The sequence below is a fragment of the Adelges cooleyi genome, unplaced genomic scaffold, assembly GCF_023614345.1.
Source record: "Adelges cooleyi isolate 19-005CV unplaced genomic scaffold, UGA_ACOO_1.1 ACOO_flye_CR_arks_rails_tigmint_CR_PRNA_2, whole genome shotgun sequence".
Taxonomy (NCBI): Eukaryota; Metazoa; Arthropoda; class Insecta; order Hemiptera; family Adelgidae; genus Adelges; species Adelges cooleyi.
The window spans coordinates 9,196,654-9,212,136 of record NW_026095860.1 but is presented as its reverse complement, the minus strand read 5'-3'; the positions used below and the strand labels follow the sequence as shown (position 1 = coordinate 9,212,136).

Here is a 15,483-nt window from a genome sequence, read left to right as displayed (position 1 = left end):
AATGATTTATTTGAATAAACAATTTTTTTATAGCACTATTCATGCTGGACACTGGAGAAGAATTGTGGGTGTGGCAAGGATGGTGGCCAGAAATTGTAGTAGAAGATGCTTCTGATGTGGAGTTAAACAACCACCGCGGCTCATCGTTTACCCGTTTACAAGCTGAAAGACGAGCTGCTATGCAGACGGCTCTTGACTACTGGCACCAGAAATATAATGCTGATGACACACCTAAAGTTTATTTGGTATGGGCTGGGCTCGAGCCACTTCAGTTCACCAATTGTTTCCCAGAATGGAATAATAGAGATGATATTGCCGAGATCAATATGAAGGTATATAATAGTTGAATTATACTAACAAGTATTGAATTATAAACTTCGTTAATTTTTATTTTTAGGATCACAAACCTGGTGAGACAGTAACTGTTGAAGAAGAACTTGCACGGCTCACTCAAGAAACTTATCCTGCGGCACAATTGCTACAAAGACCTCTGCCAGATGGTGTTGATCCAACTAGGCTAGAATTGTACTTATCGCCAGCCTCCTTTAAAGTATGTCCAACGTCTACCAAGTTATGGATTTTTTTTATAAGTTATGCTTTTTTTTATAGGGTTTATTAGACATGAACAAAAGCGAATTCCTCCAACTTCCAAAATGGAAGCGTACTAAAATCAAACAATCAGTTGGCCTGTTCTAGAAACAACAATCCGAATTACGCAAACATTTAATTTGATACTATTGTTTTGATAATATTGGAGGTTTCTGTGAATTATAGATTTATATATATTTATTAAAAAAATGTATTGTGTGCAATCTTGTATTTTTCTACTGTGAATTTTTTAATTTATACATTTATAGATACAATATATTTTTTTTTTATACTCTTCGAGATGTAACAAGTTACTAAAACAAGATAAACATTATTTATACATATTTTTCTTAATGTTTAGTTTTTCTGACATATTTTTTAATAACTTGTAACACTTTTTGTATAACATATTTTCAAATATGAGTTTTGTGCGTTTTTTACTATATCCTATGTTTTTAATTTATTATTTAATTAGTTTTGTTTTTAGGCTGTGATTTTTTTTTGTAATAACAAACATATTTTTCGAGTAAAAATCTCAATATTTTGGTAATTTGCTGTGTTTAATTTTAACCTAAGACATAAGGTATTTTTATTTTATTTAACTTACAATTTTTTTACTCTTAGTAATTTATTTATGTAAATTCACTCTGTAATAATTACATTTTTACGTTCTAACTTTTTCAACATATTTTTATTTTACTTAATTACTTAATGGTGAAGTTAACTATGAATAAGTTTAAAAACAGCTATCCTATTACCAACAATAATTTTATTAATAGGAGTTTATAACTTAAAAATTAATTGCATTTAACAATTATCAATACTATAAAATATAAATATCTCAACATACATAAAAATATATAAATGCCGTATTTATTGATATTTTAAAATTTAATCGTTCTTGCTTGTAAATAATCAAACACCAAAAACATATCTCAAGGAACTTTAATTTTATTTTACAAAAAAAATTGTCCTTAAGAAAACACTACAATATGTTTGGTATTTCGACTTCGTAAAGTACAATGATGAGTACAAAACATTTTTTTACAAATCAAATTTGTAGCAAAATGTTTTGTTAGAACAGTAAAAAAAGATAATTATTTAAGCTGCGAGAAAATATTTAACAAATATTAAATTTTAATTATTGTAATTATAATAATAATAATAATCATGATATTAATTATAATGAAATGAGAAGTCGACTAGAATTTTTAACAAAATTTTGTGCCAAATATAACCTCTTTTATCGAATCAATATACTGAGCAGGAACCCAGTACACCCAATAACGAGATGCTTCTGTTGGACCCAACTGGAACCCCTAAGTGTAATAAAAAAATTTTAATAATATATTATAAGACCTCTTTTAAAGAATTTCATTATATTTACAGTTGATATTCTATAAAAGAACAGTTCATATTTGTACACTGCGGCCACCAAGAGAACGCTACTGCACAGAAACCAACACGCGTTACTCATCATATATGCACCTGCACATACAGTAGTACTGCACTTTGGGTTCTGCGCAGTAGCGTTCTCTCTGTGGCCACAGTATCAGGTGAATATTTACCATTATATGATACTCGGCATGCCCTTCAATTGGCTCACTAACAACTTGTTTAATAGTGTTCATAGCAATTTTTTGTGTTCGTTCTTTGGTACCTATCCATAGCTGATCTAATTCCAATTTGAATGTCAGTCTTACTTTTCCTCCATGCTTATTAAGCATGCCACTCAAGGGGTATGGAGGTAATGGATCCTGCAATAAAGACATCAGTCATATTAAAATGTTAGAACATAACAAGAGGCACACTGGATAAGATGTCACATTAAGTACTAGAGACATCAGAGTTGGATTCACAAGTTGAACAATCCAGTCTTTTCTTCGAAAACCTCGAATATGTAAACCCACATAAAATTATGAATTACAATTACTCCTCCACAGGTAACTGGTACTGAATGTTAATTATTCAATTTTGAATCAGAATTCTAATAACTTGAAATTGTGGTTGACATATAATATGAGAGAAGAAAGTCGGGTCGTTAAACGTTAGAACAATGGCCTCAGAAAACTAAAGACTCTAATTTGATTTCATCTCTGACTGCTAACTTTTACAGTATTTTCTGTCCTTAAATTTTGGAAGTTTATTACAGCCCCGAGTTTATACATATATATTTATAACATTTTATAACAGCTGACACCAGGCAAAAATGTGTATACTGATTAATAATTTATAAACATATTTAACTACATGCAAGATATTTTATAGTAATTAAGTTAAACTAAAATAGGTAATCAACAAATTGATTTTTCAAAATTATTTTAGTAAAGAAAGGACTAGATTATGTAAAAAAATACAAGTTGTTCATCAACAAACCTTAATATTTAAAATGCCAACCATAGCATCTTCTGGTATACCTCTTTCTAGTATTTTATAGTGTAACTTTTTCTTACATAGAGGCTCTTTAGTTGACGTACTTGCTTTGGCTGAACTCGAATCCTTAAGATATACAAATATTGTTTTTTTTAATAAATTACAAATATTTAAGAATGTATTATTTTTGTAAACATTTTAAACCTCCGTAGAAGCTGCAGACACAGCAGCAATATCTTGAAGTTTAGCTCCCACTACCATGATCTTAGAGGAGGAGTTGACATTTAATGATTCAAGGGTCTGCTCATCTTTTGCCAATCCCTTTATCATGATCTTCTGCATTACACTAGGCACATCAATAATTTCAACAAGCTTATCTTTGAGTTGTCTAATAGTAGCTGACTGTGATATGGGAACTGTGTATTTATCTTTGTTATGTATAATTGTCAGTTCTACTGTCGTCGCTTCAATAATATCCAAGTCGACATCTTTTTTTATTTCACATTCAACACCTAGTATTGGTTCTTCACAGGGTAAGTCATGAACATTTACTTTTTCTGAAAATGGGCAAACAAAGATATTCAAATAAAATCAGATAGAAATTAATACTTGTATGACTATACTATACTCATATTATCATACTTACCAGGTGATTCCATTGTTTAGTTAGGTACTACCTAATAATAAATATAGTTTTTGGAGAAATATTTCTGATTACTGGTATTCTTATGTATGTGCTACATTAGCTAGTTTTCTATCGGTAGCCGCTAATGTACTTTTGGATATTTGAAGATCGGTGGGATTCGAAAAAATAATACGATTTTTCTGAAGTAACAAACACTGAAATGTATTTATACACATTAACAATGATGAACAATGATATGAAGATATTGTAATATTGTATTATCATCTTCAACGACAGTCGTAAACGCTTATCAAATTAACTATCTACAATATATCAGTGCAGCAGTTTGGAAAGAATAATAATACAAAGTAATGTAATATAATATTGTATCCTTTGTACTCGTAGATACCTACCAGCTACATAAATCATAATACGTTATTTATACGATTTAATTTTCTTTAAGAAAAAATATATTTTTTTACTTAGCCCAATTATATACTATAAATATGTACTTGTTGTTTTTATTTTAACAAGCCATCCTACTGGGATAAACATAATCACTATTAGTAGACAGCTGATAACCTTTGACATCAATGTTTATGTGTGTATTATAAATTAATAATTAATACAGAATACTTAAGTTACCAGACCTATACTTATAAGTAAAAGTAGATAATATATTACCTTAATTAATTATTGATGCTGAATAATGGATACACAGTTACCTACAAGCTTCTAACAAGGTCCAAGATCCATTTCTTAACCTATTTATATTTCTTAAAAAAAAACATATTAATAGTTAATAATTATTGTCTTATAAATATAATTTTAACACATAATCGTTTTGAAGCGATTATAGGTACCTAATACGTTTAATTTATTTACGTTCTTTATATCTATATCTAAAGGTAGTCTATATTTGGCGAAGTCTTGTTTGTGTTAGTCATTACTAATAGAGAATACGAAGTTTTCAAAACATATTACACATATTGAAACACGACTATGAAATATTTGGATTTTGTTACCTAATTTTATTGTGAGTAAAAATGATAAATATAAGTAATCACTTCAGATTTTCATGATTTTAAAAACAAAATTTACTGTACCTATAAATTTAAGTGCAGGGGCGGCTCCAGGGGGAATTTTTTTAAATACGGCTAAAAGTTACAGTAATATTATGTATTTAAAGCACAAACTATTTAAAATAAAACAGCTACACAGGTTGATGGCATTTAGGGAGTGTAGTAGCAGGTTATATTATACACGCTCTTAAATTCCCTATGGCTAGTGGTCAGATGTCAGAACCGTTTAGGTTTCAGCTATATACCATGATGTTTTAAACACTAGAATTTAACTTTTCTCCGATGTTAAATTAGGCACATAATTAAATAATTTCGACGTTTTAGTGATAATCAAATGTAAAATACAATTGTAGTTATAATTAAGTAGGTTAAAAGTTAAATATAGTATTTACAACATTTTGAATAAGTATTCCGAAATTTGTTGGATCAGTGATAGTCATACTATTATTGAACTCTGACCAGTCGTACTGTTTTATATTATAATAAAATTGATCCTGATTACATTATAATACATCATACTGTTATTGGCGGAAGTGATGGTATGCATTTATTATAGTGAGGATAACATTATCGTTCTAGACCTAGTTATTAGACCTATATGAATGTTTCATGATATTGCATGTTGGTAAAATAGGTTGTTGCTGTTTAAAAATAATGATAAACTTAACCTATTTATATTTTGTACTGTTCTGTGCGTTTATGTGCGTAATTATTATAAACGGCGAGTGTTGGACTACGGGTTGTCAACTAAACACTTGGGCGGTTAGAGGCTGTGAACAGTATGGCATGGAAGAAGTGGGTCGAAAACTATGTAATAATGGACTAATGTATTCATGTTGTACTCCGACGGTAAAATATGAAGGTAAATTATAGATCTTTTAAACAGCGGTGGTTTCTGGTTAAGTGAATATAATATAGACATGGTGGTTTCACAGAAAAAACACCTATAAAATCCGAAACATTTAGACATGAATTAAAAGACGGTTGTATAAACAACCGTCTTTTAATACGGTTAGTATTAAGCTTTATTAAGCGAATTATTTTTCGAAAACAGCTCAAGTGGTTCATATAAGACCATCCTAGAGAGGAGGTTTTCTGATGGATTCGCTACCGGCACAGTTCTTCAGTCTGTCGTCGGAGAGTGGCATGTCGGCTCTTTTTTAGCTTATTATTTAATGTTGAAGAAGCAATTTTTTATTTTTTACATTTCGAAAAAATTATAAAATATTTCCTCAAAAGTGTCAATTTTTTTTTTTTAATTTAAAATAAGTGATTTTAAATTAAAATCACCATAGAACGAGTAAAATCCTGCGCACACATGTTTTTTATTCTTACTCTTTAAAACCTGAGGTATAACGTCCTCTTAAGAACTTTTTTGCACAAATATTGCGTTTATTCTGTCTACTATGTTATCAAAGACATGTTTAAATTAAATCATAATATGTACTTTATAGCCTGCCTAATACCGTGCTCAAGATTTAAGTTTTGTAACGACTCTTGTGTATACTTCGAAAATTATATAAAAACTGTTTTACATTTGAATTTAATAATAATTTATCTTGTAATTTTTGATTTAGGCCATGTGTGATCAAGTATTTTAAAATAATTTGGCGCCCATTTAGTTAGAAGATTTTTCAGTTATTCAAGAATCCCTTGTTTATTAGTTTCTTTGTTACCTTTAAGATAAGTGCAGTGGCAGCCTAGGTCATTTTCACTAATGGGGCACTAATGTTTTAGTCATCATTTTCCCACGGGCATTACAATACAGGGTGATCCAACTAACGTAAGACACTCATTTTCTCTGAAAGTATGAATATTTTGCGAATTTTTTTTCCCTAAAATTTTAGGTACATATTTAGCTACATTTTTCAATATTTAGAAAAATTTTATCTTCAACCCTTATACGTTAAATAAGTACGAACCTCGTTTTTTCAAATGGGAACATATGTTTTAAATTCCATAAATATAAAGACAAAAAATCTAAAAAAATGTTAGCGTTTGAATTTTTAATTTTCATCCATTTGTTCGCTGTTTATGACTTTGTAAAGATTTGAATTTTTGTCTATATTTCTTAATAATTTCATTCGATTCGACAAAGACAAGTAGTTTTATTACGACGGTCATCACATCAAATATAATAATAATTTGATGTTAACGCATTCCGTATCATAATCAGATATAATAAATAACCATACATTATTAGACGAAAGGTAGACTGTTACGGATAACGGACTTTACACTTTAACCTAATCTAGCTGGAGCTAGTCATTAGCTGGTTATCTCGGATAACAATCTAGTATCTAAACTATGCATCAGTTACCACGGAATAATCGAGTGACCAGTACCCATAATATATTTTATTATTTGTACAAAATCGCATTATATTTATTATTTGTACATAACCTCATCGCTAACAAATTTCGACTTCGAAGTTCACACGTTTTCCATTAGTGAAATGAGAAATTGCAAACTTAATTAAAAAATGTTAGTAAATTTACATTTTACTTTATAGTAAATATGATAGCATGCTTATTGTAGTTATGTCATAACTCGTTATTTTATAATTTTTTAAATATATCAATTGATAATATTTGCTCTCGACTTTATTTTGACGTTACATTCTTGGACACATCATTAATTCAATAGGTAAGTGTATTAAAGTTTAATAGATAATTTAATACAATACGAATTCAATTAGCTTTTTTATTTTAGGTTGAATGCTTTTTTACTGAAAATATTTCATCTTTTAAAAACCAATGTTATCATGTAAAATTGGTTTTGAGTATGACATATCAATTGCTATGGAAATGTCTTTCCAATCGGACCCAAGACCTTACAATTATATATCAAGGTGTAAATTATAAGTATAAAACATTTATTTCTAATATGACATTTTTTCATGTGAATGTATAATATCAACACTAAGCAATTTGAATGAAAAGTGTGTTGTGTTAACTTAAAATAATTATTAATGCATGTATTTGTGTACGTGGGTTGATAATACTCATATACCAGTTTCATTTATTTTTAAAAATATCAGTAATTAATGTATGAATTTCATACTACTACATACAAGGAATCGCTTCTTGATTATACCAATATTTATAATAATATGTAAGTATATTATTTTTATTTGATTAAACTTATCTAAGGTAGTTCAAATGTCTGCTTTCAGTTTAGTTATTTCTTACAATGATATAACCCATATATTGTGTGTCTGACATACATTACGGATATTTTATCATAAAGTTTTAGCTATAACTGACACAGGTATTTGGCTATCAAAGTTAAATTTTATATCAAATTTATTAATATACAATAATTCTCTCTTTAAAAAAAGTAATAATTCTATTAATTTGTATTTAATGAATTCAGTAAATCAAGTAAATTATTTTTTTGAACTTGCCTAAGATAATTCTTATAGTTAATTTTATTTATTGAATTTTGATTTTGTTAGATTTGTTTAATTACCAACGATTGTTAAAAGAAAAAAATTTAAATCAGTATTGTAGAAGTTGAACAATTTCAAATGTATAGATATTGTTTTTGTTTAATATTTTTGATTGAATATTTTCAAAATAGTAACATTTGTAATTTTTAAATTTATTGTTGTATTAATAATTAGTTTATGAATATTTTATTAGTTAAATACTTATATTATCAGACAAAAGATTATTATTGTTCTTTAAATGTTATACTATACTATATATTTGTCGTTGAAATTTATCAACACAATTGTTTGACTATGTGTTATCAATGTTCAAATTTTGTAAACTACACAGTAAAAATTAGTAAAAATTGTTTTTAACTCTTTAAAATAGGAAAATTGTCGCATACGCATTACAGCAAATATTCTTTTAACCATTATTTGCATCATTAAAGGTAAACAAATTTTATTTTTAACAACTATGCATTATAAGTTAGTATAATTGATTTTATAATTATTTGTATTCATACATAAATATAGTATACATGTATGTATGTGTATAAAATCAGACAAACTTGTCGCGTACAAATTCCATAAAATTTGAATCCTTAAAAATGTGTTATATTACAGAATAATTGTTAAATTTAGATACTACAATTTAGCTAAGGCTATTTTTGATTTAATATTGCCACTTTTACATAATCTTAGTAAAACGTACCCGTTATAATAGTTTAATAATGTCAATACTTTAATTTGTATAGTAAACAAGGAAATATCAAATAATGGTTATCTTTTTAAACAACTAAAATCTATTAAGCTTTTAATTTTCTAGATACTAAATAGTGAAGAAAATAATAAAATACTGATTATACATAAAATCAAAATAAGCAGATTCAACTGTAAAAGGATTAACTTTTCAATTTGAAATTTTTGAAACAGACATATTTTATTATAAAGGCTTTAGAATCACTATTATTATAACATTATACACCTTATAAGTTATAATAATAATTAGTAAGTACTAATAAAAAGATAAGAACATATAAACTATTTAATTTAATAGTTATTAACAAAATAAAAGAGACAAGTTCTGATAATTTAATGTTTGCGTGACACAAACCCTAACTTTATTTCTGAAGTTTGAGTATCACTGTGTGATTTTGTGTAATTGAGTCACAAACTATTGATCCATATTTTTATTAACGGATCTTAATAAGAAATAACTTGACTTAAAAAAAAATAAAATATCAATGATGTTGAAAAATTTACCGTTATAGAAAAATCAAATCTTTTTTGCCAACAGGATGGGGAAAACAGAAAAAAAAGTAAAAGTACTTTGAATCACAGTTTGGAACTACCGGCTTAAATTAAGTTGATAATTAATACAATTTTAAACTTAACTGTGATTTTGTAGTAGGTTCCTAAAACACTGTTTACAAACATCTAGTCTTTAGACAACTTAATCAATTAAACACAGTCCACTTTATTGCATTATTTTTTATTAATAAAGTTGTTTATATAATAAAAAAAAGTTAGTTATAAATGTAAAATAAGCAACATTTTTAATATTTACTGTAGAATTAAAATAGTAAGCAAATTAAATCCAAAATTGCTTATTTAGTGTAAATTGTTTAAAACAATTATTTGAGCACAGAATATATTTTGAATAAATTGAACATAACTAAACAAATAATAGTAACTCTTCGCGACGCGTGTCCATTCAATGTATGCACTTATGAGATTGTAAGCCAAATTTTAAAGCTATTGTTTACTACCTATAAAAACTAAAAATTATAATTTTCAAATAGCATAATAATGATCTGTTGTACTGTGCTGTTACTTGTTGAATGTAGAACATAGATAGTAGAAAAATATGATAACTAATGATAATAATATTTTGTATTATCATCATAGCAGCAGTTATCAACCTACTTGTACCACGGTTTTTGATTGTTGTGGTTAAATAGCCATTCGTTAGCTGCTGTCAATATAGTTCTGTCAACCTACCTATCATGACGGTGTGTTAGAAAAGTCGGTAATCTATAAATATGAAACGCTGGTCAAACAAAATATCACAAAACATTTTATTGTGTTTGGTTATCTGTGTACTCGTCTATCGGACAATGCGATCATAAATAAGTATTTTATTGGCTCCCGGTCTTTGGAAAACCAAAGAAATATAACAATATTTAAGAGAAAATGTAATATCTTTACAAAGTCATAGCTAACGACTAGATGGGTAAAAATTAATAATTCAAACGATAACATATTTTTAAATTTTTTGCCTACAAATTTATGGAATTAAAAACATATGTTGCCATTTGAAAACGTGAACTTAGACCCTTTTTATCGTATAAGGGATGAAAATAAAAATTTTCGAAGCATTGAAAAATGTAGTAATACTTATACCTAAAAGAATAGGAAAAAATGTTTTTTCAAAATATTCATATTTTCCAAGAAAATGAGTGTCTTACGTTAGTTGGATCACCCTGTATATACATTTTTTTTATTCCTCAGTTTATTACACCTTCAGTTTTCAATATTATAAATTACTGGACTAAAGCTAAATTTGATCGCAGAAATTGCCTTACCTATCAACTTGTCCCAGCCTAGCGCAACTTCAGGGTAACTGCACCATAGAGCAATGTTACTCTATGGCTGGAATTTACAAAAATGCTTAAGCTAATACGTTTCGAGAATCTTGAATAGGTTGTAAATTATTATTTTGCTAACTAAAACTAATAGGTATTAGGTTAATTATTCTAGAAAAAGAAGAGGATGTATGCTGGGAAACGGGATGCCAACTTGATAGTTGGACAATTAAAGGCTGTGAAGAGTATCATATGGTCACGGTTAGGTCTAGACCATGCGATAACGGTCACCATTATTATTGTTGTTATGCAAATGCAACTGCAAAAACAACGACTTTGCCGACTGTCGAAACAAAGATCTCACAACACGAGTGTGGATTTAACAACGGCACTCAACTTAAGATTTATGGCGGGGATAATGCTCAATTGGGTAAGATAATAATAATATCAGATTTTTAAATTTCTTACTTGGTGTTGTTAAAATCTTTTATATATGAAATGTAATAACTTGTTTTCTTGGGCTTTTTCTGTTTATTAATAATATTTAAAAATACGGTATCCATTTGTTGTTGTACGATCAAATATTGCATTATCATCATTTTCGAAGTTTTATTACCATTCAACTGGATATCTGTTTTTAATATGCATCTGCAAATCGGCCAATAGTATAACAGTGGCATATTTAAATTTAATTAAAGTACAAATTGTATTCAACAATATCTCTACAAAGTTTTAATGTTAGATTTATTTGGATTGTATATAGGCGATTGGCCTTGGATGGTAGTACTAGGAGTCCGAGAAGTCGAAGCGAAATATCGTATTACCAAATGGCCGTGTGCTGGGACATTAATTTCAGATAAACATATTTTATCAGCCGCTCATTGTTTTTCACATAAGAATAAACAACAAATGTTAGCATAATATGTTTTAAGTATAATTATATTTAAACTTACTTGACTATATTATTTACAATTATCATATTATTTTTTTATTTTAGAAATATAGCGCGATTAGGTGAATTTAATCTGGATCCCAATGTCGATGATGTAGTACAACCTATAGATATTGGAATCGAGAAGATAATAGTTCACGAATCGTATGATGGCAAGAGATCCATTAACGATATTGCTCTTGTAGAATTGGAAAGTCTTGTTAAATTTAATGGTAATTTGATACATGTAGCTTTATAACTTAACCCTTTTGGCTTTTTCGAATATAATACAATTATTACAGTTAACAATATAATATTAATGGTAATGGATTGTGGAAAGTGACAAATTGTACACAAAATATAACTAATGTTATATTTTAAGTTTTGTTATAGACAGTTATTGTTTTACTTTCTATAAGTTTTCTAATAAATCTAACTAGTTTTTTAAAAAATAAATAAAAAATCGTTCTTTTAGCTCCCACAGAGAAAATTGTATAATTTCAAGTATAGTCTTTTTTTATTGGTGAACATCTGAGTTTTTAAATGGTTATTTAAGTTAGTAATCTATTACGGCAAATCCTCACAAAACACAGTATAAGCTATAATAACAATATCTAACCTTGCCCTATTTTGTTGTATGTTATAACTACGCTGATTAATGCTATTACATTATTGTAATTTAATTAAAAATAAACTACTGTTTAATTTTAGTAAAGTTTTCACCAGGTTCAAGTACTAATTAATTTATATGTTGTAGATTATATTCAACCCATTTGTTTACCCGATGGAACACCTAAAATAACTAATTCAACGTTGACTGTTGCTGGCTGGGGCACCACGGCAGATGGTATAAAACAAATTTTATAAAAAAATTTTGCATTTTCAAACATTGAAATAATAATTAAATTCAAAATATTTTACAATTTTATTATTTTTAAAATTATAACTCTGCAAACCAAAAAAATCCTAAATTAACATATTATGATTACTCTTTATTAAGTTATGTAACTACTTTTCATGTGAATTGGCTTGACGAAATATAAAAATAGTTTTTGCTTTTTTTTCTTATTTGTAAAACTTCTATAATTTTCACATTGTCAAAAAGTAATAACACATGAATGATGCTAAAAGTTTACATTTGCTTATTTCGAATAAACGAAATAAGTGAAGGAAGAAATTTAACTGAAAAATGACAATGGCTATTTGTGATAATACTATTAAATTAATTATGAAAACTCAAAGTTGACCAGAAATTTTAAGGTCTTAACTATTGATGTATATTATTATAGTAGTACACAATTTATTGCAGATGCAGAAAACACTGTTCTGAAACAAGTATCCGTTCCAGTAGTAAAAAACAAAGTATGTAAACGATTGTACCCTAGTTTAACAATCGATCAGCGTGTAATATGTGCTGGTGATTTAAAAGGAGGAAGAGATTCATGTCAGGTATAAAAAACAAAACTTTACTTACATAATATATATTGAGTTTAGTGTAATTTCCATGTGTTTTTATATTTTAATGATTTATGATTTAGGGCGATTCAGGCGGACCGTTGATGTTAAAGATGCAGAATAGACATTATTTAGTCGGTATCGTATCTTATGGCATGTTATGTGCTGAGCCTAACCAGCCTGGAATTTATACAAGGGTTATACATTATAAGAAATGGATTATTAGAAAAATGAAGAAAGGCTAGATATAATAGGATTTAGGACTTGTAAAGAATCATCACTCATCAGACTATTAATAACAATTATTGATGATGATATTTTAATAAAATATAATATTGCTAAATATTTTATTTCGAATGCTTAAAGTATTTTTATTTGTCAGTATTTAATACAAAACAGGTTTATTCGATCAAATTGATGTGATTGTTTCAAATATTGCTAAAATGTATTTAACTTAATTGTATTGTTTTAATAATTTATTTCATTAACAATTATTGTATGGTGTGTTTAATAATATGTTTTATTAATGTAAAGTTGTAAGTTATATTAAATATAAGTAAATAAACATTATTATTTTAATCTAAAATACAATAGTTTTTATCATATGCACTCACATAAATTATAATACTTCCGAGCTCGTTACTGTTTATTCAACCTAATTTGTGGACATGGCAATTTTTTTTCTCGACCACACATCCCATTCATATTTTAATTTTTTTTGTAATTAGCTTTTAGCTTTGGCGTAAAGGTGATCCCTGGAAAGATTATATATTATCTTTAATTATGTAATAGAACGAAGACACAACTCTATTGGCTTTTAAGTATTTTTGTTAAACTGTTTTATTTTCAAAAATACTAGTTAAAAAAAGTTTCAATAAGTCTTATATTTAGTTTTAAAGTTAAATGTTGATATTTCAATATTTTTTTAACTTTAAAGACTATACAGTATACAAACATGCGACATAATCGAAAAACATTTTTTTTTTTCAGGGAAACATACTTGAAATATGTAGAGAAAAAATTAAATCCAAATTGGCTTATGGTGACCAAAAAAATGGAGTGCAATCCTCTTGACACCTCCGGTAATATTTCATTAAAACCACCGGAAAAAAGTGATTGTATAAACACAAATACCTTGGGAATCGAATACCAAATTTTCTAAATAGATATCAAAAAGAAAGAAGGGACTTACTTCTTTTCATTGCAAAGTGTGTGTTTGTGATTGCAAGGATGGTATATCTAAAGTTATTAAACATAACGGTTTAAATAAGCATAGTGGATATTCAACTAACATGAAAATTGCTTATGTGCCATCTATGAATAAAAATAAAAAGGTTACAGAGAACAACAAAATAATCGAAATACGAAAAGCGTCTTTTGTCGCCGAACATAATATTCCTATTAATGCAGTTGATCATCTTGTTAATCTAATCTGCTTAATAAACTTAAAACCTGCACATTTAGCAAAATTAACTTGTGACAGAACAAAATGCACATCAATTATAACAAATGTTTTTGGAGCTTCTGGATTTTCTAATCAAATAGAGTACCCATTTTTAAAACAAATAAATTTTCAATTTTAGTTGACGACTCTGCTGATATTAGTGATGTGAAGAACTTAGCATTAGTAGTGCGTACGTGTCGAAACTATGAAGTTACTGATCAATTTCTCATTATGCTTCCAGTAGTAAATGCAACAACTTTTAACATGTATGAAGTAATAACATGATATTTTAATACTTAAGATATATACCTTATACAAATAATTTGATTGGATATACTGCCGATAGGGCAAATGTTATAATAGGCAACAAACATTCGTTACAAAAATTATTTACAACTGATATTCCTAATTTATTTGTCCTTAAACGTATTTGTCATTCTTTGGCCTTTTGTGCAGAGTAAGCCTGCAAAAAATTACCCGAGATTTTGAACTACTTTTATATTTATACTTATTTTAGTCATACATAAAAGACAACATGAGTTTAAAGATTATAAATTTGAATATTTTGCTACAATCAAACCTCATAAATTATTACAATTGAGTTGTACTAGATGGCTTTCATTATTATCTTTAGTAAAGCGTGTTTTAGAACAGTACTTACTTCTAACATCTTATTTTAAGAAGAAAGGTGATACTGAAAAGAAACAAATCGAATGATCTTACATACAGCTTATTGCTTAAGATACTTTTATTAATAAAATGTAGTTAGAGTTTTTAGGAATTATACTTCCTACATTAGTAGACTTAAATTAAGAGTTTCAATCAGAATCTCTTAAAATGTATTTATATTATATCCTCGATTGGCCTGTGCTTACAAGTCTATTTTACAATGCTACATTAATCCAGAAGTATTAAAAAAAATATTATGGAGCAAGTTCAATACCGCAATCCCATTAATTATTTAATA

The 15,483-nt window shown here is 27.5% G+C and overlaps 3 protein-coding genes across 9 annotated transcripts in view; 2 read left to right on the top strand and 1 right to left on the bottom strand.

Annotated features, from left to right (window-relative positions):
- The window catches only part of LOC126833765 (supervillin), a 34,878-nt gene extending 33,606 nt beyond the window's left edge, over positions 1 to 1,272 (top strand). For all 7 annotated transcript variants that reach the window (XM_050565291.1, XM_050565290.1, XM_050565289.1 and 4 more), the window contains 3 exons: positions 34 to 332; positions 398 to 550; positions 610 to 1,272. In XM_050565291.1, coding sequence (XP_050421248.1) covers positions 34 to 332; positions 398 to 550; positions 610 to 696 — 539 coding nt within the window. In that variant the 3' untranslated portion in view covers positions 697 to 1,272. The remainder of the gene's footprint in view (positions 1 to 33; positions 333 to 397; positions 551 to 609) is intronic.
- A 247-nt stretch (positions 1,273 to 1,519) lies between these two features.
- On the bottom strand, positions 1,520 to 3,864 carry LOC126833767 (ubiquitin domain-containing protein UBFD1-like). The gene is made up of 5 exons (XM_050565293.1): positions 3,608 to 3,864; positions 3,166 to 3,518; positions 2,965 to 3,087; positions 2,157 to 2,345; positions 1,520 to 1,907 (listed from the first exon to the last, which is right to left on the bottom strand). Exons 1-5 carry the CDS (start codon positions 3,618 to 3,620, stop codon positions 1,800 to 1,802), a joined length of 786 nt encoding a protein of 261 aa, XP_050421250.1. The 5' UTR covers positions 3,621 to 3,864; the 3' UTR covers positions 1,520 to 1,799.
- Positions 3,865 to 10,847: 6,983 nt separating this feature from the next.
- Positions 10,848 to 13,572, top strand: LOC126833771 (venom protease-like). The gene is made up of 6 exons (XM_050565297.1): positions 10,848 to 11,116; positions 11,450 to 11,597; positions 11,684 to 11,850; positions 12,375 to 12,464; positions 12,927 to 13,066; positions 13,156 to 13,572. Exons 1-6 carry the CDS (start codon positions 10,939 to 10,941, stop codon positions 13,315 to 13,317), a joined length of 885 nt encoding a protein of 294 aa, XP_050421254.1. The 5' UTR covers positions 10,848 to 10,938; the 3' UTR covers positions 13,318 to 13,572.
- Positions 13,573 to 15,483: the final 1,911 nt, after the last annotated feature.